This window comes from Xenopus laevis, chromosome 4S (genome assembly GCF_017654675.1).
Source record: "Xenopus laevis strain J_2021 chromosome 4S, Xenopus_laevis_v10.1, whole genome shotgun sequence".
NCBI lineage: Eukaryota > Metazoa > Chordata > Amphibia > Anura > Pipidae > Xenopus > Xenopus laevis.
The window spans coordinates 124437927-124464816 of NC_054378.1; the positions used below are offsets into that span (position 1 = coordinate 124437927).

At 39.4% G+C, this 26890-nt stretch overlaps 1 protein-coding gene across 3 annotated transcripts in view; it reads right to left on the reverse strand.

Annotated features, from left to right (window-relative positions):
- Window positions 1-26890, reverse strand: part of atxn7.S (ataxin 7 S homeolog) — a 106588-nt gene that overhangs the window by 9955 nt on the left and 69743 nt on the right. For 2 of the 3 annotated variants that reach the window (XM_018261498.2, XM_018261499.2), the window contains exons 5-8: window positions 13791-14040; window positions 8701-8963; window positions 2112-2194; window positions 906-1171 (exon numbers count right to left, since the gene is read on the reverse strand). In XM_018261498.2, the coding sequence (XP_018116987.1) occupies window positions 906-1171; window positions 2112-2194; window positions 8701-8963; window positions 13791-14040 (862 nt within the window). Of the gene's footprint in view, window positions 1-905; window positions 1172-2111; window positions 2195-8700; window positions 8964-13790; window positions 14041-22612; window positions 22929-26890 lie in introns of those variants that run through there. The other variant, XM_041561792.1, reaches the window with a different exon arrangement.

Sequence of the window (26890 nt, forward strand, 5' to 3'; positions counted from 1 at the left end):
TTGAAATAATATGAAAAGTGTTGGTTGAGTCGGAATTTAGGCAGATTTCTATTTGTGAATATGGGAAAGTATTTTACTCCAGGTTACCAACACTTTAACTACAAAAATGGGCTCTCTTCACTTTTGTGAATTTCCTCTTTATGCGTTCCTTTGATGTGAACATTAGTGATGGCTGAATTTATTCGGCAAGTGTGAATTTGCGGGTTTCACCGAAGGTGAATAAATTAGTGAAATTGCAGTGAAAATTCGCTGACGACAATTTTTGAATTTTGACGCCAACGACAATTCGCGGGCATCAAAATTGACGCCTGTGAATTGACGTCGGCGTCAAAATTCGGGTTTTGCGTATTTTTAACCCATTTTGCAAATTTTGAGGGAAATTCACGTATTGCGTGGCAAAGCAAAACGGGACAAATTTGCCCATCGCTAATCACTATCAGGCTGCTTTCCTTACTACAGTCTCAGAGGGATGGCTAGTTGGTGGAAATGGCCTGAGATATTGATGTGAGACTCGGCAGCGATATCACTCTGGAGAATTAAATCAATCAGCAAGTCATCCTTTTATTGTAAAAGTGCATGACATGTTTTGGATGAAAGATCCTTCATAAGGTACATATGTTCAACATAAACACCTGATGAAGGATCTTTGATCCGAAACATGTTGCGCACTTTTACAATAAAAGGATGACTTGCTGATTGATTTGGTTCTCCAGAGTGATATTGTTGTCGATTTGAAAAGTTTGGAAGGCCATAACTTATAAACAGGGCTTTTGATGATAAATACCATGGCCAAGTTACCGTGTAATTAATAACACTAGCCAGGTGTGTCCAAGGCGTATTTTTACCTGTTTAATAATGTCTTAATATCAAGACATCGCTGGGATGTATTCACAATGATGCATTACCTTGGAAGACTGGGGTTATGAGGCTTGGCCTTATTGGTTATTGAAGGCTTTGCTTCTGGAGAAGTAAGTCCATGAGAGTTTTGGTGCAGTTCCTGGGAAGATTTTGAAGGTAAGGGATGCGGTTCCCTGAGCGCAGACGCCTGCTGCTGATGTTCAGAATGACGAAGCAATTCCTTTTCCCTCGTCTTGTTTTTGTGCTCTGCTAACAACACGTCGAAACGTTTCTTGCGCCCTTGTACTGCTCTCCGGTAGCCTAAGGAATGTGTCTAGAGAAGGAAGAGACAAAGATTAGATCCAATGCAACTGCCAAACAAGACATCGCACTGTGCAGGATATGAGCAAGAGTTGAACCAGAGGTAAAATGGTTAAAAGAGAAGGAAAGGCTAAAACTATGTAAACTTTATCGGAAAGGTCTATATAAATACACCAGTAAACCCTCAAAGTAATTCTGCTCTGAGTCCTCTGTCAAAAGAAACAGCACATTTCTTTCCTTCTATTGTGTACTCATGGGCTTCTGTATCAGACTTCCTGTTTTCAGTTTAAACCTCCAGGGCTAGGGCTTGAGCATGCTCAGTTTGCTCCTCTCTCCCTTTTCCCCACTCCCTCCTCCCCTCCTCCCCCCCTCCCTGCTGTAATCTGAGCCCACAGCTATAAGTGAGCAGGGAGAGACCCAGGACGGAAGTGATGTCACAACAAGCTAATATGGCAGCTGTATCCTAAAAAAACAGAGAGAGAGAGCTTCTAGAGCTGCTTACTCTGGTATGGAAACGTATTCTACAGAATAAATATAGTGTTATAGCTTGTACTATTGTGGCTAATCAATCAGCAATAAACTGCTTTAGTAGCTTTCCTTCTCCTTTAAGACCATCATATGGTATTTATCGAGATGTGGGCAGGGTGGTTTAGCAACTCCCATGATTATGAACTTGTAAAATAAATACCCTTGTTTTGGAAAACCTATCCACTTACTAATAAAACATGGGGCCAGACAATTTACACTGATCAGTCCCCTTTAAGTCATTATCTTGCTTGGGAGTGTTTCCATGAACCTATCTGTACTTTGGTATTTTGGCTCTCAAGTGCAATCGCCAGTGCGCCTTTATACAAGTGCCAGATATACACTTCTCCAGCAGCAACAGGCATTGGGGCAATTTATGCTCCCAGGGCAGGACAATTCAGATCATTAAAGGCAAATATGGGACTTACCTTGCATGTCAATGATCTAGTGCAGGGCTTCTTGGTTTCTACATCGACAACACCACAGTGTATATCAGGGTCAAACTCTCGATCTATAGAAAGGAAAGGAAAAATCAGTGATAATGGCCCAAAAGCAGTTTCTACTTTAAAGGGAAACTACATTTTTAAAAAGAAAAATGTATCAACAATCAATTTTCCCCTTACTGACTGAGCCTGACTCAATCCTGAGACAACATCTGGGGAAACAATACACATATATAGACAGGGTTTCCATAAAGAAACCATAATAATAAGAATATATTTATTCCACAATACTTCAATAACGCTATATATGTGTTGCCATAGACAGTAGTATGAGGTATAGCTTATTGTGTGCCCAGAACATTCCTTCTCTGTATATTTGTATTTATACATATGGGAGGAGGAGGTGCCATATTGATTCCCTTAGACAGTACAGTATGAGGGTATAGCTTATTGTGTGCCCAGAACATTCCTTCTCTGTATATTTGTATTTATACATATGGGAGGAGGAGGTGCCATATTGATTCCCTTAGACAGTACAGTATGAGGGTATAGCTTATTGTGTGCCCAGAACATTCCTTCTCTGTATATTTGTATTTATACATATGGGAGGAGGGAGGTGCCATATTGATTCCCTTAGACAGTACAGTATGAGGGAATAGCTTATTGTGTGCCCAGAACATTCCTTCTCTGTATATTTGTATTTATACATATGGGAGGAGGGAGGTGCCATATTGATTCCCTTAGACAATACAGTATGAGGGTATAGCTTATTGTGTGCCCAGAACATTCCTTCTCTGTATATTTGTATTTATACATATGGGAGGAGGAGGTGCCATATTGATTTCATTAGACAGTACAGTATGAGGGAATAGCTTATTGTGTGCCCAGAACATTCCTTCTCTGTATATTTGTATTTATATATATATGGGAGGAGGTGCCATATTAATTCCCTTAGACAGTACAGTATGAGGGTATAGCTTATTGTGTGCCCAGAACATTCCTTCTCTGTATATTTGTATTTATATATATGGGAGGAGGAGGTGCCATATTGATTCCCTTAGACAGTACGAGGGTATAGCTTATTGTGTGCCCAGAACAGAGACTGCTGTATGTGTGGCTCATGAGTGTCCGACTGCAAGTTCTCATTGTCCCAATGCTCGTGTTGCTGGCTACAATTTTCAGTTGCCCAATGCCCAAGACTACCCAACAACATTACTCTTGCAGTGCAGTACAAATATCTCGATAGTCACAACTCTTTCAGGCTCAAGGGCAGTGACCGACAGGGAGGTTTGTCACCCATGATTATTTATGCTCAAGTGCGGGTGGAAAATGCGTTTCCATTGGAAATAACTGAAATTGCTGGCGGTAAAACTTACATATCACAAAATCATCCAAAGTTCAGAAGAACTAAGCGACGCGTTGGTTTTACTGTCATCAATTTCAGTTATTTCCAATGGAAATGCATTTTCGTGAGATTTCGTCGACCGCAGTCGTGCATTTTTATCGCAGGAGACAAATCTCCCCGTTGGCCACTACCCTATAGAAGACTATAGATGTCACCCAACGAGCGGATCCCTCCCCGATATGCCCACATTATACATCAGATACGGGCGGTCGGATTGTAGAACTGCATATATGGATAGATGCGGCCACGATCCAACAGGATTTTTTAACCTGCCCAATCGAGATCTGGCTGACTTTCGGCCAGATATCAATAGGGGAAGACCGTCGGTTGGCCCCACACACGGGTCGATAAGCTGCGGACTTGGCCCGTGTATTTGCCTTAAAAGAGAGAACAGTTGTCTGAACAAAGCACATAGAACAATGGCCCCCACAATCCATTGAGGCCTATGGTGCACACTCCTGCCAGTCAGGCTGCTGATCCCGCCAATTAATAAGCAAGTGTCCCAGGCCCAAGCTCCACTTTTTAATGGGAAACGCCATGGGGGGGTGGACAGACATTTGACCCTGGAGCTACTGTTCTCTTCACACAAGCAGAGAGGCTACGGAGTAAAGGGTATCCAATAAGGGGTATTGGTCTCTCTTCCTCCAGGCTCCATCATACCCCTTGTTGACATGGGTCATCCCCCCAGACTCTGCAGTGCAGCATATAATTTTCAGCTCAACCTTGATTCAGGGGCCTCTTAGTTCTTTTTCCCCAAATCTCCCGCTAACTGACCTTAAATAAATGGGATTCTGTCATGATTTTTATGATGTAGTTTTTATTTCTAAATGACACTGTTTACACTGCAAATAATTCACTCTACAGTATAAAATTTCATTCCTGAACCAACAAGTGTATTTAGTTGTAATATTGGTGTGTAGGTGCATCTCAGGTCATTTTGCCTGGTCATGTGATTTCAGAAAGAGCCAGCACTTTAGGATGGAACTGCTTTATGGCAGGCTGTTGTTTCTCCTACTCAATGTAACTAGGGTTGCCAACCGGCCGGTATTTTACAAGCCTAGCCGGTAAAACACCTGCCAAGGTCAGGACCAGTATTACAAATTTACCAGCAATGTAGCTGCTGGTAAATTTGTAATACCCTTAACAAAAGCCCTTGGCCTGGCCCTAATCCGGTAAAAATGTACCCTTTTTGCCTCCTTCTGGCTATCGCGCAATGTGATTCCACCCCCTTTTACGTCATGCCCGCCCTTTTTACATCAAGGCCTGCCCCCTTTTATGTCGCGGCCCGTCCCATTTTGTTCCTGTACCCACCACTGGCCGGTGTATTTATATAGACCTTTCTGCTAAAGCTTACTTAGTTTTAGCCTTTCCTTCTTCTTTAAGGGATCCCTGCGCTTGTAAAAGCAGTCGGAAAACAATACCCCCAAAATGAATACTTAAGCAACAGATAGTTTATATCATATTGAGTAATATTAAAGAATCTTACCAAACTGGAATATATATTTAAGTAAATCTTGCCCTTTTACATCTTTTGCCTTGAACCCCTATTTTGTGCTGGTCTGTCTGCTGCCTCAGAGATCACCTGACCAGAAATACTGCAGCTCTAACTGTAACAGGAAGAGATCACCTGACCAGAAATACTGAAGCTCTAACTGTAACAGGAGGAGATCACCTGACCAGAAATACTGCAGCTCTAACTGTAACAGGAAGAGATCACCTGACCAGAAATACTACAACACTAACTGTAACAGGAAGAAGTGAGGAAGCAAAAGACACAACTCTGTCTGTTAATTGACTCATGTGACCTAACAAGTATGGTTTGTTGGTATGTTTGTGTACACAGTGAATCATACTGTCCCAGGGGGCGGCCCTTATTTTTTAACATGGCAATTTTCTATTTATGATTACCCAATGGCACATCCTACTAGAAAAGTATATTATTATGAAAATGGTTTATTTACATGAAGCAGGGTTTTACATATGAGCTGTTTTATACAATATCTTTTTATAGAGATCTACATTGTTTGGGGGTATAGTTTTCCTTTAATGGTGAACAGGGTGACAGCTCCATTCATGGTTATGCTAAACACCTGAGCCAAATAATCCCTGGGTGCCAAATCTCGTAGTTATGTGCCATGTGCCATAACCTGTCATTGCTGGATGGTCACACAACTCAATGGCAGGTAACATGGGTGTCATAGCAATTTCTCCACTGCCATTAAAATAAAAACGTTCATTTTATGGTCCCACCTCCATTCCCTAGCAACCGTAAAGTTGTTCAAATAGCAGACTGGAAGTTAAATCGAAAAAGGTCCACAGATAATAACAGTCTTGTCTAAGATCGATTTTAGAAGAGCAATTTTTGTCGCTTTTGCCAAATGATTACATTTCTTTTAGAATTTCTGAAAATGTACCATTCTGCCCTACTGGTTTTCTAAACTTTGTTAGATATGTGATGAATTCTTCCGAAGCCCAATTTCCGGTTTCCGTTTATAGACCTGCCCAGCCGATGACATCACAAAACAGACGGGGTGGGCAGGCGCAAAAAAAGTCGTCAGTGTAAGTGTAGCCTCAAATGGGGGCGCAAGGTCGGCCCGCACATCACTACGGCTTACCTTAAATAATTACAATTGCTTCTTTGCTTATCTTAAATTAATTAAAGTGCCCCCGCCACATATTCTGGACTCTCTGCCAAAAGCCAATTACGTTTTAGAATCTCTATCTTTTTCTGGTTGTTTAGTGCAGGAGATCAAAGAAAAAGTCTGGATATTTCTGCAACAATTCGCTGCTGTGGGTTGAGCTGTCAAAATCGCGAAAAAAGTGACAGTTGGGAGGTATGTATACCTGTATCTCTAAAACATCTAAAAAAAAATTTGGACAATTACTACCAAAAAAAAAATAAATAAATCTGAAAACCTCTATGGGACCTCGACAGCTTTTACTTCATGCAGTTTTGTATTAAAGGTTCTCTTGGTATTAAAACTTAATAAATCTTGAATTTTTACAGTTTTAGAGAAATTTGGACCCCCCACATTTTTAGAGAAAAAATACTATTTGCGGGGAAAAAAAGAAATCCAAATTTTAGTAAATCGTACCAGTAATGTCATACAGCCAACGTAATGCATTAGTGCCTTTATCTGGACATGGCAGTCCTGTTCATTTCGTTTATTTTATTAGCCCTCCTGACAATCTATGTGGCATCCATGTTTTTCTCTAGCGACTAATTGCTGGTTTATTTCCTCCTGTGTGATAAGCAGCAACCATTATGATAAACATTAACTCTTAGGGCCGATACACACGCTCAGAATCGGGGAGATTGTCTCTTGTCGACTAATCGCCTCTTCTTCGGGCGACTAATCTCCCTGAAAAACCTTCCCACCGGCTAGAATCGAAATCGCTGGTGGGATGGCACTCGGAGCGCTTTGTTTTCCTTAGTCACCTGAAGTTGCCTGACGAGGAAACTTTGGGTGACTTCAGAAAACGAAGTGCTCCGAGTGCCATCCCACCGGCGATTTCGATTCTAGACGGTGGGAAGGTTTTTCAGGGAGATTAATCATCTGAAGAAGAGGCGATAAGTTGCAGGGCGACTAAATCTCCCCCATCTTTCAGTGTGTCTCTGCCCTTACAATGTCTGAAAATTCTATTTTAATTAGAAATGCACAAAATCCACTCTTTTGGGATTCAGCATAATCCTGAATTGTTCATGAAAGATTTGGCGGAATGCTGGACCAAATCAAGCCATCATTTGCAAATGCGATTTACAGCAAGGGTTAAAAAATAAACGCGTGCCCAGTATGTAGGGGGAAAAACACAATATCCTTTGCTTCGGCCAATCCGAATCCTGTTGAAAAGGCCGAATCCCGGCCTCGGCGCATCTCTAGTTTTAAAGGGACATTATACTAAGGGAAAACATGGAGTAAAGTCATTTTTCAAGTCAGTTTTGCCCCTAGAGGCTGTTTCACTGGAGTGTATCAACACTATTTAAAGTGGCAGTTCGATTTAAAATAAATTTTATAGTATAATATAGATAGAAGGAGCATCCATGTAAAGCTTACAGTGCAGTTTATCTATAAATACAGTGCAAATTGTATTCAAGCCAAATGTGTTTCCTCCACCAGTTCTGAAGACAATGTTGAACCCCCCCCCCCCCCAAAAAAAACCCCAAAAAACCGACAGATAACCCTCATGATTCGACCAGGCCAAAACCCCACCCATACTGATCAAATAAGGAGAGGGAGAAATCTTAAAGGAGAAGCAAACCCTATGTTAAAAATCCCCTAGCCCCCTACCCTACATAGACCCCTCCTGCCCCAGCCTAAGTGTTACCCAGAGCAAATGCCCCTAACGTTTTACTTACCCCTCGGTGCAGATTCAGGAATTGGAGTTCACGGGCACCATTTTAAGCCGCTTCAGTAATCTTCAGAATGAGACCGGTGTGGTGGCGCATGCAAAGTTGAAGATATTTCCGACAAATGCACATGCTCCGAAACTTGCAGAAAATTGCAGAAGCGCCGGCCTCATTACGAAGATTACCGAAGGGAACATAGCGCCCGTGGACTCCAATGCCTGAATCTGCGCCGAGGTGTAAGTAAAAAGTTAGGGGCATTTGCCTATGTCTATGTAGGGTAGAGGTTAAGGGTTTTTTAACTTTTGGGTTTGCTTCTCCTTTAAATATTATAAACCTGTGGGATTGCACAACAAGCTTATGACAATGAATACAATTGCCACTAAACGCATCACAATCTGTTATAAAGGGGTTGTTCAACTTTAAATTATTTTTCAGCAGCCCTCTAGTTTACAATTTTAGCGATCTGGTTGCTAGGGTCCAAATTACCCTAGCAACCATGCACTGATTTGATCAAGAGACTGGAATATGAATAGGAGAGGCCTGGATATAAAGATGGGTAATACAAATAAATAACAACACATGTGTAGCCTTACAAAGCATTTGTTATTTAGATGGGGTCAGTGACCCCCCCCCCCCATTTGAAAGCTGGAAAAAGTTAAAAGAAAGCAAATAATTCAATAGCTATTAAAAATAAATGTAGATGAGTTGAAAAGTTCCTTAGAATAAGCCATTTTAGAACATATTAAAAGTGGACAGAAAATATTGCCACAGTCTATGGATACCTGCCTTGCAATACCCACAAACAAAACAAGTGTCTCTACCTGACAATCTCTTGTGTAAATATTTCCTGTTGTTCGTGTCGTCGGGTTTCTTTTCCGAAAATGGCGTCGTCGAGAGAATGCCTTTACCATTTGGTATGTGTCCTGGGGAAGGCAAGGGTGGCTTTGGTATTGATGGACAATTAAGGCCAGTCTTTATTGAAGAGCTCACAGTAGAAGAACAGGCAGGACCAGTAGTAGATTTTAACACCCCATCGATCTTTGGGTTTGGATGAATCTTTTCCACTTTCACAGATGGTGTCATTCTGCAAAAAAAAAAAAAAACAATTATTAGACAAGCGGCCTGTTTTATCAACTGGAAACACAATCAAAGGCTGGGCAATAATATCGGTATCACTTATTAAAGGAACAGTAACATCAAAAAATTAAAGTGTTTTAAAGGAGTGGCAATAGAATATAGTGTTGCCTTGCACTGTTAAAAGCAGTGTGTTTGCTTTTGAAACTCTACTATAGTTTATATAAACAAGCTGCTGTGTAGCCATGGGGGCAGCCATTCAAGCACAGGATACACAGTAGATAACAGATAAGTACTACTATAGTTTATATAAACAAGCTGCTGTGTAGCCATGGGGGCAGCCATTCAAGCACAGGATACACAGTAGATAACAGATAAGTACTACTATAGTTTATATAAACAAGCTGCTGTGTAGCCATGGGGGCAGCCATTCAAGCACAGGATACACAGTAGATAACAGATAAGTACTACTATAGTTTATATAAACAAGCTGCTGTGTAGCCATGGGGGCAGCCATTCAAGCACAGGATACACAGTAGATAACAGATAAGTACTACTATAGTTTATATAAACAAGCTGCTGTGTAGCCATGGGGGCAGCCATTCAAGCACAGGATACACAGTAGATAACAGATAAGTACTACTATAGTTTATATAAACAAGCTGCTGTGTAGCCATGGGGGCAGCCATTCAAGCACAGGATACACAGTAGATAACAGATAAGTACTACTATAGTTTATATAAACAAGCTGCTGTGTAGCCATGGGGGCAGCCATTCAAGCACAGGATACACAGTAGAAAACAGATAAGTACTACTATAGTTTATATAAACAAGCTGCTGTGTAGCCATGGGGGCAGCCATTCAAGCACAGGATACACAGTAGATAACAGATAAGTACTACTATAGTTTATATAAACAAGCTGCTGTGTAGCCATGGGGGCAGCCATTCAAGCACAGGATACACAGTAGATAACAGATAAGTACTACTATAGTTTATATAAACAAGCTGCTGTGTAGCCATGGGGGCAGCCATTCAAGCACAGGATACACAGTAGATAACAGATAAGTACTACTATAGTTTATATAAATAAGCTGCTGTGTAGCCATGGGGGCAGCCATTCAAGCACAGGATACACAGTAGATAACAGATAAGTACTACTATAGTTTATATAAACAAGCTGCTGTGTAGCCATGGGGGCAGCCATTCAAGCACAGGATACACAGTAGATAACAGATAAGTACTACTATAGTTTATATAAACAAGCTGCTGTGTAGCCATGGGGGCTTCAATTTCTGAAGTCGCCCGAAGTTTCCTCGTGAGGCAACTTCGGGCGACTTCGGAAATCGAATCGCCGCGAGTAGTGATGGGCTAATAAATTCGCCTGGCACTAATTGACAGCGAATTTAAGCGTTTTGCCCCCGGCGAATAAATACGCGAATATCCCACGAAAATTTGCCGGTGACATTTGCCGGCGTCAATTTACGGCTTTCATGATTTTTTGTGAAAACATTCGAATTGCTTGATTTTTTAGCGAAAAGGTTCAAATTGCTAGATTTTTTGAATGAAAAGTTTCAAATTGCTCTATTTTTTTGTGAAAAGGTTTGAATTGCACGATTTTTTTTTCGTATCCCGAATCTGACCATGTGCTTAAACCCTTAACACTCACTGGAAGGCACTTCAAAGTCAAAATTAAGATTTTTGTTAATCACACAATGAACAAATTTGCAAATTAAAAAATAAAAGAAAAATATGTCAGAGAAAGGAACTGAAAAAAAAAAGGCAACCCCAGTACATGGTGTTCCAGGCTATACACAGGTCTATATTAACATTTTCCTTGCACTGAAGGACACTGCTGTCTATATCATAATAAAAGTTGTTGTTAAAGGGATACTGTCATGGGAAAACATGTTACTTTCCAAACGCATCAGTTAATAGAGCTGCTCCAGCAGAATTCTGCACTGAAATCAATTTTTCAAAAAAAGCTAATTGATTTTTTTAATATTTAATTTTGAAATCTGACATATGGCTAGACATATTGTCTGTTTCTCAGCTGCCCGGAAGTCATGTGACTTGTGCTCTGATAAACTTCAGTCACTCTTTACTGCTGTACTGCAGCCCAATGGGAAGGTAACCAGATAGCAGCTCCCTAACACAATATAACAGCTGCCTGGTAGATCTAAGAACAGCACTCAATAGTAAAATCCAGGTCCCACTGAGACACATTCAGTTACATTGAGTAGGAGAAACAACAGCCTGCCAGAAAGCAGTTCCATCCTAAAGTGCTGGCTCTTTCTGAAAGCACATGACCAGGCAAAATGACCTGAGATGCACCTACACACCAATATTACAACTAAAAAGTACACTTGCTGGGCTAGGAATGATATTTTATATTGTAGAGTAAATTATTTGCAAATAGTGTAAACAGTGTAATTCATACCCTACCCACTTCAAACCCTTTGTAAGACAAATAAAAACTTAATTACAATAGGTGCTCACACCATAGCCACCTAAATATTGATCTGGGTGATGCAAAGAGCAGTGATAGCCATATTCCCCTTTGTATGTGTGAGATGGATCTACACTACAGCACCTGAAACCCGTTATCCAGAAGGCCCGAATTACGGGATGGCAATTTCCCATAAACTCCATTTTATCCAGATTATACAAAATTTTTCTTTTTTTCTCCAATAAAATAAAACAGTACCTTTTACTTGATCCAAAGCAGCCTATGGGGTTTAATATTTACATGATTTTCTTTTACATTTATGGTATGATGATCCAAATTATGGAAAGATCTGTTATCAGGAAAACCCCAGGTCCTAAACATTCTGGATAACAAGCCATTACAGGTGCCCCAAGTGCCTTTAACAAGTGCAAAAAGCGTTCGAGACAACAGGTAGGAAAGTACTACAGATGCACCGAATCCAGGATTTGGTTCGGGATTCGGCCGATTCCTTCTGCAAGGCTGAATCCAAATTTGAGCTTGTCAATAGCAGCAATGATCCAGGACTTCAAACTTGTCACAGGGGGTCACCATCTTGGAAAGTGTCTGTGACACTCACATGCTCAGTGGGCTCTGATTGGCTGTTGAGAAGCTAAGCTTAGGGCTCGTCACTAATTATCCAGCAGAAAATGAGCTTCCCTGGCTGTAATATAAGCTGATGCTACAGGTTTGCTGATTATTAAATTCTGATGCTAATTGCACTGGTTTCTGTGCTGCCATGTAGTAATTATGTGTATTAATTACTAATCAGCCTTATATTGTGACATTTCTATTCTATGTGTACTGTATATTGTGAGTGGCTCCCTAAGCTCAGTAAGTGACAGCAGCACAGAGCATGTGCAGTGAATCAGCAGAAAAGAAGATGGGGAGCTACTGGGGCATCTTTGGAGACACAGATCTTTACTGCTAAAGGGCTGTGGTTGCCTTGGGCTGGTACAGAAGCACAAAACATCATGTACAACATTTCTAGCTACTTCTATAGTTCTCCTTTAAAAGCTCGGAGAACACATCCTTTACAATTGTCTCAGGTTTACCGATAAGGAAGAATTTCTTATGCAAAGCCGTTTATACGTGCCTCAGATTTTCTCAGGCAGCTGCAGCTGATTTGAAGCATACAGGCTAATTGTATAGGAATGAATGGCAGACTGCTGAGCTCTCGCAGTAGTAGTAATGGCGCACGTTGCCTTTTGTCTTCACGGATTGGTTTAATAACTCAGTTCAAGTTGTCTGGCGTAATGGCTTATAAGTGGTTTAAGTGCCTTAAACGCCAATAAAGCTTTTTATAGTGTTCTGAAGCTGCAGCACCACCAAACCATATGCACCTTTGAGTTAACTGTTAGTATGATGTAGAGACTGATAATCTGAGAAAATTTGCAATGGGTTTTAATTTCATTATTTGTGGTTTTTGAGTTATTTATAGTGATGGGCAAATTTCTCCCATTTCGCTTCGACGAAAAATTTGCGTAACTGCATAAATTTGTGAAAAACCATAAAATCAGAAAAGTTCACAAAAATATTGTGAAATTCAAACGTTTTCACAAAAAAACATGAAATTCAAACGTTTTCACAAAAAAAATCGTGAAATTCGAACGTTTTCACGAAAAAATAGTGCAATTCAAACGTTTTTACAAAAAAATTGAGCAATCCAAGCAATTTGAAAGTTTTCACTAAAATAGAGCAAATCCAACGGTTTCACCAAAAAAATCTAGCAATTCTAAGGTTTTCACTAAAAATCAAGAAAATCATGAAATTGACGGACGCCGGTGAATTTTCACGGGAGATTTGAGAATTTATTCACCAGCGGTGAAACGCAGAAATTCTCCGCAAATTCGTGCCAGGCGAATTTAATCGCCCATCACGAGTTATTTAGTTTTTTTATTCAGCAGCTCTTCAGTTTGCAATTTCAGCAATCTGGTTGCTAGGGTCCTAATAACCCTAGCAACCATCCACTGATTGGAATAAGAGACTGAAATACGAATAGCAGAGCCCTGGATAAAAACATGAGTAATAAAAAGTAACAAAAACAACACATTTGTAGCATTACAGAGCATTTGTTTTTTAGATGGGGTCAGTGACCTCCATTTGAAAGCTGGAAAGAGTCAGAAGAAGAAGGAGAAGGCAAATAATAGAAAAAAATATAAAAATTAAAAAATGAAGGCCAATTGAAAAATTGCCATGTTATAACATGCTAAAAGTTAACTTAAAGGTGAACTACCCCTTTAATATGTAATGTACATAATGTACCGGTTATTACCATTCTATCTTTTATTTAGCGCCGACCTATTCTCCAGCACTTTCCATAGATTACCCATCATTCTTTGCAGATAACTTACATTTTTTCCTGGGGGGTTTTGCTGTGCTGCACAGGGTGCATCGATCTGTTGCTTCCCCCGATCTGCAGCTTGTCTTTGGGAGATTTTATCAGCTTGGAGTTGGACGAGGCACTACTTCCAGCGGGCGGGCGTGTGATACTGCAACCACCGCCGCTTGGTTTCATTTTTGAAGACACAGTGGAATACAGGGAGTTCATAGAGGAGGTTGGTGGCGTCACAGGCATTTTGTTGACGGAACTGTGTCTTCTTTCTACCATGAAAGAGAAAAATATGCTGTTAAGACATTTTTGAAAGGGGGTAACATTTTTGTTATGTGCATTACATATTTATATAGTTACATAGTTATATGGTTACATAGTTATATAGTTACATAGTTATATGGTTACATAGTTATATAGTTACATAGTTATATGGTTACATACTTACATAGTTACATAGTTACATAGTTAAATTGGGTTAAAAAAAGACATCAAGTCCATCAAGATCAACCCCTCCAAATGAAAACCCAGCATCCATACACACGTAAATTCTATATACCCATACCTATACTAACTATAGAGTTTAATTTTGGATATTCTGCTTGTCAAAGAAATCATCCAAGTCCCTCTTATAGTCATTAACTGAATCAGCATCACAACATCACCCGGCAGTGCATTCCCCAACCTCACTGTCCTGACTGTGATGAACCCCCTACGTTGCTTCAAATGAAAGTTCTTTTCTTCTAGTCTGAAGGGGAGGCCTCTGGTACGTGATTCTCTTTATGGGTAAAAAGGTCCCCTGCTATTTGTCTATAATGTCCTCTAATGTACTTGTAAAGTCTAATCATGTCCTCTCACAAGCGCCTTTTTTCCAGAGAAAACAACCCCAACCTTGTCAGTCTCCCCTCATAATTTAACTCTTCCCTCCCTCTAACCAGTTTAGTTGCACTTAGTCTCTGCACTCTCTCCAGCTCATTTATATCCCTCTTAAGGACTGGAGTCCAAAACTGCCCCCATACTCCAGATGAGGCCTCACCAGGGACCTATAAAGAGACAGAATTATGTTTCATCCCTTGAGTTAATGCCCTTTTTTATACAAGACAGAACTTTATTTGCTTTAGTAGCCACAGAATGACACTGCCCAGAATTAGACAACGTGTTATCTACAAAAACCCCTAGATCCTTCTCATTTAAGGAAACTCCCAACACACTGCCATTTAGTGTATAACTTGCATTTATATTATTTTTGCCAAAGTGCATAACCTGCATTTATCAACATTGAACCTCATTTTCCAGTTTGCTGCCCAGTTTCCCAGTTTAGACAAATCACTGTGCAAAGTGGCAGCATCCTGCATGGAACCTATAGTTCTGCACAATTTAGTCTCATCTGCACAAATAGAAACAGTACTTTCAATGGCCACCTCCAGGTCATTAATAAACAAGTTGAAAAGCAAGGGACCTAGTACAGAGCCCTGCGGTACTCCACTAACACTGGTCCAATTAGAAAATGTTCCATTTACCACCACTCTTTGTAGTCTATCTTTTAGCCAGTTCTCTATCCAGGTACAAATACTATGTTCCAGGCCAACATTCCTTAATTTAACCAGTAACCTTCTGTGTGGCACTGTACCAAATGCTTTAGCAAAGTCTAAGTAAACCACTGCCATCCCACCTCACCTGGTCATAAAAATAAATTAAGTTAGTCTGGCAATATTTGTTATTTGCTATGAAGTCCAGTATCTTATCCTTTATTAACCTTCGAAAAGCTTTCCTACCACCGACGTCACTAGAATTGGGACTATTAATAAGGAAACCTTCATTAGCCGATTCCTCATTTGTGTAGACAGACAAAAAATATGAGTTCAGAATCTGAGCTCCAGCTGACCCCCCTCTGATATTAAAGGTCCAACCCATGCTGTTTAATTTTTTTACTATTAACATATTTAAAAAATAATTTGTTAAATGTCAGAATCATACAGGCATCTCATTGGCAGTGAAAAGGCAGGTCATTCAAACAATTACCTTTTGTATTATAGGCATTTTAAAGAGATACTGTCATGGGAAAAAATATGCTCCAGCAGACTTTTGCACTGAAATCCGTTTCTTAAAAGAGCAAACTGATTTTTTTATATTTAATTTTGAAATCTGACATGGGGCTAGAGATGTTGCTAGGTTCCTAGGTACCCTCAGTCATGTGACGTGTGCTCTGATAAACTTCAGTCACTCTTTACTGCTGTACTGCAAGTTGGAGTGATATCACCCCCTCCCTTTCCACCCAGCAACCTTACAACAGAACAATGGGAAGGTAACCAGATAGCAGCTCCCTAACACAAGATAACTGCTGTCTGGTAGATCTAAGAACTGCACTCAATAGTAAAATCCAGGTCCCACTGAGACACATTCAGTTACATTGAGTAGGAGAAACAACAGCCTGCCAGAAAGCAGCTCCATCCTAAAGTGCTGGCTCTTTCTGAAAGCACATGACCAGGCAAAATGACCTGAGATGCACCTACACACCAATATTACAACTAAATAAATACACTTGTTGGTTCAGGAATGAAATTTTATATTGTAGAGTGAATAATTTGCAGTGTAAACAGTGTCATTTGAAAATAAAATCAACATCATAAAATCATGACAGAATCCTTTTAAAGCGATACTAACATGTTCGTATAAAAATCATAGGAACGTGTCACTATCAAATAAATGCTGCACCCGGAATAGTTCAACTCTATGCCGCCCCGAGTCCGGCGTACCTGTGTGCAGCCGACCCGATGACACTACTATCGGATCTTCCGCATTGCTTCACCGACGCCGGGCTGGGGGCGGAGCGATCCTTCTATAGGCTGAATTCCTGTTCGCCCCCAGCCCAGCGTCACTGAAACTCTACAGAAGTGTCGGAGAGTCGGGTGAACGAAAGTTTGCGGGGGCTGGGGGTGGCTTTGAGGTGAACTATTCCAGGTGCAGCATTTACTTGATACGGACACGTTCCTATGATTTTTTATAGGAACGTGTCAGTATCGCTTTAAGTTCCATTAACCGTAGGCCAGAAGCCTCTGTTCCAAGACTAGTGCTATGTGCCAGCAGGCAGCTGCATTGGTGCGAGATCTCTAACACGGTGCCAACTGCCGCCTCACAGTATGATTTACTGTTCACCTGCAGCCTACGTGCTGCCTGCCCTCCCTTGCGTCGGTTTAGATCACTAGAGAGAATGGACAGCCCTGGGCTTACGTGAGACACATTTCTTTTGTGCAGTCAGCACTGATTTAACTAAATAAAGGGCCTGCGTTGGTTTTCTTCCCACCCCCGGAACAGATCAGATACTCTGCTGAAAATAATACAGCTTGATAAAAGAAATGAGAAGGAAAACATTAATTTAAAATATATATTTATAGCAGATAACAGGATTTTATATAAGCTCAACACCGTCCGAGGCTTTCTAGTAACATTAGTCACATTGGTGTTACAGGAAACACACCCAGTCTCTAAATACATATTAAACAGAATTAGCTAGCCTGACAAAAGGCGTGTTATTTATTATATCTCTTCAATACAACAATTTTTCTGGGCTAAACACAGAAAGAGGAATTAATTTAGGGAAACAAAACATTAATTTCGCTCTTATCATGTCCGGTATAAATATAAAGCAGTGTTACCCTATGAATTAAAATATTCTGCTTCTTGCTACTAAGTGATACTAAGAATCTACTGCTTTGCTAGTACAGGTATAGGATCCATTATCCGGAAACCTATTATCCAGAAAGCACCAATTTACGGAAATGCTGTCTCACACAGACTCCATTATATCCAAATAAATTATTTCCTTTTTCTGTGTAATAATAAAATAGTCGCTTGTACTTGATCCCAACTAAGATATAATTAATCCTTATTGGAACGAAAACCAGCCTACTGGGTTTATTTAATGTTTATATGATTTTCTAGTAGACCAGTAACCAGGAGTCTACAACAAAAATTTTTTATAAAGAAATAACTTATCCAAACTCTGCTTCTGCTCCTCTTCAGAAAAGGCGACAGGGCGACGATCCATCATGCGGCGCTCGATTTCTCCTCCCTGGCTATCTCCTATAAGGAAGGCAGGGAGGAGAAATCGAGCACCTCACGATGGATCGCTGGATCACCTTTTCTGAAGAGGAGCGCAAGCGGAGTTCGGTAAGTTATTTCTTAATAAAGACTTCAAAGTTTAATTTATCTTTCTTTTTAGATGTATACTAACGAATTTTAAAAGAAAAAAAATTGATGTTACTGGTCCTTTATGGTATGAAGATCCACATTTTGGAAAGATCCATTATCTGGAAAACCCCACGTCCCAAGAATTCTGCATAACAGGTCCTATACCTGTACTTGGTATCAATTAAGATACAATTAATTCTTATTGGAAGCAAAACCAGCCTATTGGGTTTATTTAATGTTTGTATGATTTTCTAGTAGACAAAGTATGAAGATGCAAATTACGAATAGACCCGTTCTCCGGTAAACCCCAGGTCCCAAGCATTCTGGATAACAGGTCCCGTACCTGTAATAATAAAACAGTAGCTTGTACTTGATCCCAACTAAGATATCCAAATTGCAGAAAGAGCTCCGGAAAGCCCCAGGTCCCCCTTTTTTCTTTTCTACTAGACTTAAAGGGGTGGTTCACCTTGTTTTCAGACAGTTAACCAGAAATAACGACTTTTCACAATTACTTTCTATTTTGTGTGTGTGACTGTTTTTCTAATATTGAAGTGGAAAGTGTAATTTCTCACCTTCTGAAGCAGCTCTGAGAGGGGGGTCGTTGACCCTCTAAACTGTCCTTAATTGATACATTTACTTGATACATTCCTTATCTTTGTCCCTGCTGAGCAGAATCCCTGAGTTTCAGTACAGGCAGCTGTTAGAATTGATACAATAGTTGCTTATACTCAGAGAAATGCATCAACTAAATTTTGCAAAATTGTAACAGTTCAGAGTCTGCGCCTGAATTACTGAGCTGCCAGACTCAAACACCAGAGACACCAACATTCAACTTTACACTTAGATTTTGGAAAAACAATAAAAAAAATAATCTAAAAACAACTGAATTGAAAAAAGTGTTTGGAAACCCTTTAAAGTATGAAGATCTAAATTAAGGAAAGATCAGTAATCCAGAGTACCCCAGGTCCCATGCATTCTGGATAACAGGTCCCATACCTGTAAAAGATATTTTATTGTTGATCAGTATTATACAGAATATACAGAATCAGCTGGAGGGACAGGAAGGAATCACAATGCACCACTAGATTGCAAGCTCTTCCTCTTGTAAATTATTAAAAAGCTCAGAGTAACTTGCTGCCACTATAAATGAGGATGTTAGTGGGTTATTTACTAAACTCGAATGCAAAAATCACGAAAAAAAATTGTGATTTTTTTTTTACAAAACCAGACTTTTAAAAAATCACTTAGAATCTTTCAGACTCTGAAAATCCAGCATCTCAGACCTGTTGAGGTTTCATATAAGTCAATGGGAGAAGTCCTGAAAAAAATCGTTAAAATCGGATGAAACAATCGTGAAAATTGGATAAAAATATCCAAAAAAACTTGAAAACTCCGATTTTTTTTCCTGCAAAGCAAATTTTCGGGGAAAATGTAATAATAAATAAGCGTATAAAAAACCAGAGCGGATTTGATCGGAGTTTGTAGCAGAAAATATTGAGATTAATTCAGACTTTGATAAATAACCCCCTTAATGTCTAATTACAGGCTCAAAATAAAGTCTGTCAATTAAAATGTCACAGAAAACAAATTGTTCTCAGCACAAGCTCCAAACATGAGGAACAGTCGAAGGAGCCTCGTGATTGGCTGCAATAAAAAAAAAAAAACAAATGTTCCGGTTTGCAAAAGTGAAGATACATATTAACAGACGGAGTAGCGTTAGCCAATTCCTGCTGGAGTAAGCTTTCGGCTTGCTCTCTAATCACTGTTTATATGTTTTACAATAGTCTAACAATGGGAGCAATTTTTGCTCTGCACAGCAAACAGAATACAGGATTCCTACAAAGTAATTTCCAGCATTCATTTTAAGATCATGTAACACACACGGTGCCTTTTGCAGAAAATAATCCCATGATTCTCAGCTAGACAGCTTCCTGTTGTGAAAGGCTGAGCATCGGGAGACTCCGGCAGGCAGCTGCTCAATGATCAGAGAAATACACAGCAATAGAACTAGAGGAAATGCTTCTCACTGTCAGTTTCCCTTTTATGAAGTTGCCTGACTTCATGTAAGAAACCGCCATTCAGTGTTACTGATGGAGTAGAACAGGCAGCGCCGTTATTTCTGTATTATCAACGGAAACCCTCTGCTTCTCTTGAAAATAATAAAATGTTCCAAGAGCCCTCAACAACTGTATTAGCATAATTACAGGTAAGGGATCTATTATCCGGAAACCCGTTATCCAGAAAGCCCCAAATTACAGAAAGGCCATCTCCCATAAACTCCATTTTTTTACAAATAATCCAATCTTTTTTAAATTTCCTTTTTCTCTGTAACAATAAAACAGTACCTTGTACATTTTTTTTGCTAGTAATTGTCCAAAATATTTTTTAGGGGCTTTAGACATATATGGGATGCATTATCCAGAAACCAGTTATCCATATAGATTCAAATTACGGAAAGGCTGTCTCCTATAGACATTTTAACCAAATAATTCAAATGTTTAAAAATGTCCTTTTTCTGTGTAATAATAAAACAGTACCTTGCACTTGATCCTAACTAAGATAAAATGAATCCTCATTGGAAGCAAAACCAGCCTATTGGGTTTATTTAATGTTTACATGATTTTCTAGTAGACTAAAGGTATGAAGAACCAAAATGCAGAAAGAGCTCTGGAAAGCCCCAGGTCCCAAGCATTCTGGATAACAGATCCCATACCTGTACTGTACCATTATGCCCTTAATGTTGTACTTTTATGGGTATGGCAGTATTATGGAATGCCTCAGCTGGTGCAAACAGCATGGTAGCTCCTATTCATTGGTATAAATACAAATAAGCAAAGGAGCAATGTTATGTACCAGGGGAGTAACTAAAGAGCAGACCCTGCGGCTGCAGGGGGGCCCAGGAGGTATAGGGATCCCATAAGGTCCTAATTAATGAGCAATTTCAACATATTTTGGTTAAAAAAGAACCACCTCTGGATATTTTGGGGGCCCTAAAATGAATTTGCTGTGAGGCCCAGTAACATCTAGTTATGCACTGAGCCTTATTATTTACATTCCATTAATGCACGGCACATATACCGCACTTGCATCTAATACATCTGGATGTATCTTCTAATGTCTAAAGGCTTTCGATGCAAGAGCAGTGATTTTACCATATTTAGCATGTGCCCAACCGGTGTCCCATATATAATGTACAGAACCCCTGTGTCTGACACACAGTGAAAAACATATTCCAAGAAGAAATAAAGACCTCTATGGACATAGCCTAAATGGAGGAAAATGAACATAATCAGGTAATAGCAATTGAAAGAGGCTAAGAACCTATACTGGACCATCACCTTTAAAGTAGAAGGAAAGGCTAAAAGTAAGTAAGCTTTATCAGAAAGGTCTATATAAATACACCAGTAAACCCTCAAAGTAATGCTGCTCTGAGTCCTCTGTCAAAAGAAACAGCACATTTCTTTCCTTCTATTGTGTACTCATGGGCTTCTGTATCAGACTTCCTGTTTTCAGTTTAAACCTCCAGGGCTTGGGCTTGAGCATGCTCAGTTTGCTCATCTCTCCCTCCCTACTGTAATCTGAGCGCAGAGCTATGAGTGAGCAGGGAGAGACCCAGGTAGGAAGTGATGTCACACCAAGCTAATATGGCAGCTGCTATTCTAAACAAACACAGAGAGCTTCTAGAGCTGTTTACTCCGGTATGGTAAAGTATTCTGCAGAATAAATATAGTGTTATAGCTTGCACTAGTATGGCTAATCTATTGGCAATAAACTGTCTCTATAGCTTTCCTTCTCCTTTAAAAGTAAGGATGCACCGAATCCAGGATATGGCCTTTTTAGCAGGATCTGGATTCGGCCGAATCCTTCTTCCCGGCCGAACCAAATCCTAGTTTTCATATGCAAATTAGGAACGGGGAGGGAAATGCATGACTTTTTGTCACAAAACAAGGAACAGAAAAATGTTTTCCTTCCCACCCCTAATTTGCTTATGCAAATTAGGATTCGAATCAGGATTCGGCTGAATCTTTGGCAAAGTATTCAGGCATTGGGCTGAATCCGAAATAGTGGATTTGGTGCATCACTATTTTAAAGCATAAAGAATGGTGTAGCATGAAAGATGAAATCTGGCCAATTGCACAAGGATCATTTCACGTGGCGGTGCATGGGGCTACAGAGTCATTCATGGTGTTACAACAGTACAAATAAAGAAAACAAACATCATTATAAAATGCCCATTAAACAACACAACGTGTGCAGCTATAGGGTGAGCCGCTCAAACAAGAAGGGGTCCCAAATCCTGTGCCGTTCCTGCAAGCATCAGCATTCCGCATCAGCATTTCACCGCAGTTAATGGCAAAGCCAAATCCCATCTGCTTTTGAACTTTGGCCGAGCCACTCAAGTGACATTTTAGAATTATGTGGGCTGCTAGCAAGCGCTTAATCCCTCGTTTGCCAGATTATCTGCTTTGATCAACGCTGCTCCGGAGGGACGACTTTAACACACCACTCCAAGTCAGTTCCCGGAAAGAGAAAGGAAAAAGGACGAGCGGAGAAATGACAGAGAGAAAAAATTGTTTAAAAAAAAAAAAAAGGGTCTGCATTTCCCCCTGTTCCGTGTTGGGTGAGTGCAGAGCAGTGCAGAGCCATACCCACCTTTCACAAACTCCATGCAGAGCTGCTGGGCTCACAGCCAATTCCAAGCTCAGAGAAACTGCTGAAAACACACAACAACAAATAGTTCCAGCCTCCGTGCCGCCTGTCAGCCCTGCGCCTCTATCCGACCGTCCTACTCCCATTCACATTTACTGTACCAGCCGCGCTGCACCCCCCGCTGCACCCCATAAACACGGCCATCCTGTAACACTTTGGGGGAGTCCAGAGACTTCTGAACAAGCTCCATGCTGCTGCTTATGTAACATTGGCCAGTGTTGTGTGCTGCAATTCAGATGGACACACACATGCATACGCAGGCCTTGGCAGATAAAGGAAAAAAAGGAGGGAGAGGAGAAAAAAAAAATGAACACAGGGAGGCGTGTTTTAATTTTTATCGAATATGGTCACAACAGAAGCCGCAGTCCCCTTTAAAGGAACAGTTCAATTTAAAAATAAAACTGGCTAAATAGATAGGCTGTTGTTCACTTTTGGGGTATGATGTAGAGATATTTGGAGACAATTTGCAATTGGTTTTTATTTTTTTATTATTTGTGGTTTTTGACTTATTTAGCTTTTCATCCAGCAGCTCTCCAGTTTGCAATTGCAGCCATCTGATTGCTAGGGTCCAAATTACCCTAGCAACCACACATTGATTTGAATTAAGACTGGACTATGAATAGGAGAGGCCTGAAGAGAGAGATGAGCAATAATTTAAAGGGGTTGTTCACTTTTGGGGTATGATGTAGAGATATTTGGAGACAATTTGCAATTGGTTTTTATTTTTTTATTATTTGTGGTTTTTGACTTATTTAGCTTTTCATCCAGCAGCTCTCCAGTTTGCAATTGCAGCCATCTGATTGCTAGGGTCCAAATTACCCTAGCAACCACACATTGATTTGAATTAAGACTGGACTATGAATAGGAGAGGCCTGAAGAGAGAGATGAGCAATAATAAGAAGTAATAATACATTTGTAGCCTCACAGAGCATTTGTTTTTTTAAAAGGGGTCAGTGACCCTCCATTTGAAAGCAAGAAAAATTTGGAAGAAGGCAAATATTTAAAAAATGATCATAAATTAAAAAAATGAAGACCATTTGAAAAGTTGCTTAGTATTCGCCATCCTTAAACATACTAAAGGGGTGGTTCACCTTTAAGTTAACTTTCAGTGTGTTGTAGAATGTCCAGTACTAAGCAACTTTTTAATTGGCCTTCATTTTTTTTAAATGTTTCAATTATTTGGCTTTTTCTTCTGACTCTTTCCAGCTTTCAAATGGGGGTCACTGACCCTATGTAAATCTAAATGTTTTAAGGCTACAAATGTATTGTTGTTGCTACTTTTTAATGTTTATCTTTATTTTCAGGCCTCTCTTATGCATATTCCAGTCTCTTAAATCATATCACTAAGCACCAAGTCCAGTGGACACTAAATCATATTTAATTATTGCCCAGGTAAAAGGTAATAGTAAATATACGAGGAACAAAAAGACCAGCAACACCTGGATTTAAATTATATATATATATATATATATATATATATATATATATATATATATATATATATATATATATATATATATATATATATATATATATATATATATATTACCAAAAATAACCGCACTCCAAGGACTTCTCAAGTGAAAAACACACAAAATGTAATACAACGTATCAGCACCATCACTTTCGCCGTCTTGAAATAAATTTTGTGTGTTTTTCATTTGAGAAGTCCTTGGAGTGCGGCTATTTTTGGTAATGTATGCATTATGGTGTTGACCTAGCACCCAGGCAGTTGTTGTGGTTGGTTAAGAGTGCACCTTACAAGACTGACATATATATATATATATATATATATATTTTGAGAAAGATTTGGCCGAATACCGAACCCTAATTTGCATATGCAAATTAGTGGTGGGAAGGGGAAAATATTTTTACTTCCTTGTTTTGTGCCAAAAAAGTCACGCGATTTCCTTCCCCCGCCCCTAATTTGAATTCGGTGCGGCCAGGCAGAAGGATTCGCCCGAATTCTGGATTCAGTGCATCCCTAATACAGACGTCCCAACATTTTGGAAGTAAAAAGAGGGACAAAAGTTTTTCCGCACGTAGAACAGCAAATTTTTTGACCACGCCCTTTCTGTGGCCACACCCCCTAATTACCATGTTAAATTTACAAAATTTGGCAGGTTATGAAAGTTTGAATATATTTCTCCTTATCTAAACTGTTATTTTGTGTCTCAAAATTGTTAAGTATCTTATTTGCACCTGTTGGTTGTTCTGGGCTCTCTGCTAAATGCTAATTAAGTGAGTAACTTTGTTTCTTTTTCTGGCTGTTCCAGTACAAATGAGGGACTGCAGGTTGAGTTGTCAAAAGAGGGACTGTCCCTCCGAAAAAAGGGACAGTTGGGATATATATATATATATACTGGGTGCTGGTTATAACATACCGTAGCTATCTAATCAAAAAATAAAACCGCACTCCAAGGTCTGGAAACAGTGAACAAAGTAACACGGCCCGAGTTGGTGTGCTGAAACTTTGAAATAAAATCTTCCACTTTTTTCACTGTTTCCAGACCTTGGAGTGCGGTTTTATTTTTTGATTATATAAATATATAAATATATATATTCTGTATAATTCTGTAAATTATTTTATTGCAAAGGACCAACGTTTTGACCTGTCCCACTTTGAAAAAGTTATTATAATTATTTTTAAAAGTCCTGAGAGTGCGGAATCTTTTTGCAGTATATAAATATATATAAATATATATATATATATATAAATATACTTATATATAAGTCCAAAGAGGTGCACACCTTCCCTGAGCGTAACTGCCTAGGTGCTGGTAAACAAATAGTATTATATTGTAGCCAAAAAACCACACTCACAGGTCTTCAAAAAAAAGCCGCAAAGGCTGTGATTTATTTCTCCAAAAAGAAGAGAGGAGAAATAAATCACAGCCTTTGCGGCTTTTTTTTGAAGACCTGTGAGTGCGTTTTTTTGGCTACAATATATACATATATATGTGTGTGTGTATGTATATATATATATATATATATATATATATATATATATATATATATATATATATATATATATATTTATTATTTTTTTTTACAAGGCACAGCAACTTTTGACCTAAGTTAAGAAGTATTATAAACTTATAACCCGGTGGATGGTGAGAAAATGAAACTCATGACTTTTTAAGATAACATTAAGGTAACATGAAAATATGTCCCTTACTCATTCAGACACACAGTGTACACTAACTATAAACACGGATGAGAGTATCAGGAAAGCAGATGAGTCAATTAGCCGCAATAAGAATCATGAGTGCTGAACAACGATGTCTGGACGTGGAAAACAGATAAACCAGCACAATAACAAATTCAGAGCAAAAACATCTTTACAAGTAGTGGACAGGATAATGTATAGAAGCAGCATGAAGGCAGTATTTTCATTTATTAGCAGTGCAAACACTAAGTGTTTTGGGTGCAACCCTTTCTCAAGTGCATCAAGTACTGGACAGGAGTAACTGGTGACTCAGTGCTAATGAATGATTCTCATTTTTGTTGTGTGAAATATTAAGGTCAAGCTTCTTTTTTTTTTTTATTACTATTTATTTTTAGAACTAGCGGTTAATAATGACAGGTGTGCCCATGACTGGTCTTTAAAAGTAAATTATAATGTACATGAACAAAAATCTCCAACAGTTGGCACTAGTAAGGAAATGTGTAGGTGCTATGCTTCATATAGAGATAAAGGAAACACTAAACTGTAGAATATATTCCAATCCAGTATGGAGAGAAAATCGAAAGTGATCATGTTTAGTTCAACTCTCTCTCCCAGTACATTTGGCAGGAATGGACCATTCCTAATATACACCTAATATAATAAAATAGAGAAATGCAACTGAAACTCACACACATGCACTTGCTTGTAACCAAGATATAAAGAAAATGCAGCGTGCAGCATTGCGCTTAATCAAACGCTAATGGAGTAAAACACAACTCAGAACGCTCATGAGTACAGTCAGGCAGAATATAATGGAATCAACTAGCAAATGTGTTTGGGTGCGCTCAAACACCTGTTAAAGGAGAAGGAAAGCTACCAAGGCAGTTTATTGCCAATAGATTAGCTACAACACTATATTTATTCTTTAGAATGCTTTTCCATACCTGAGTAAACAGCTGTAGACACTGTCTCTATTTGTTTAGGATAGCAGCTGCCATATTAGCTTGGTGTGACATCACTTCCTACCTGATTTTCTCTCTGTTCACTCATAG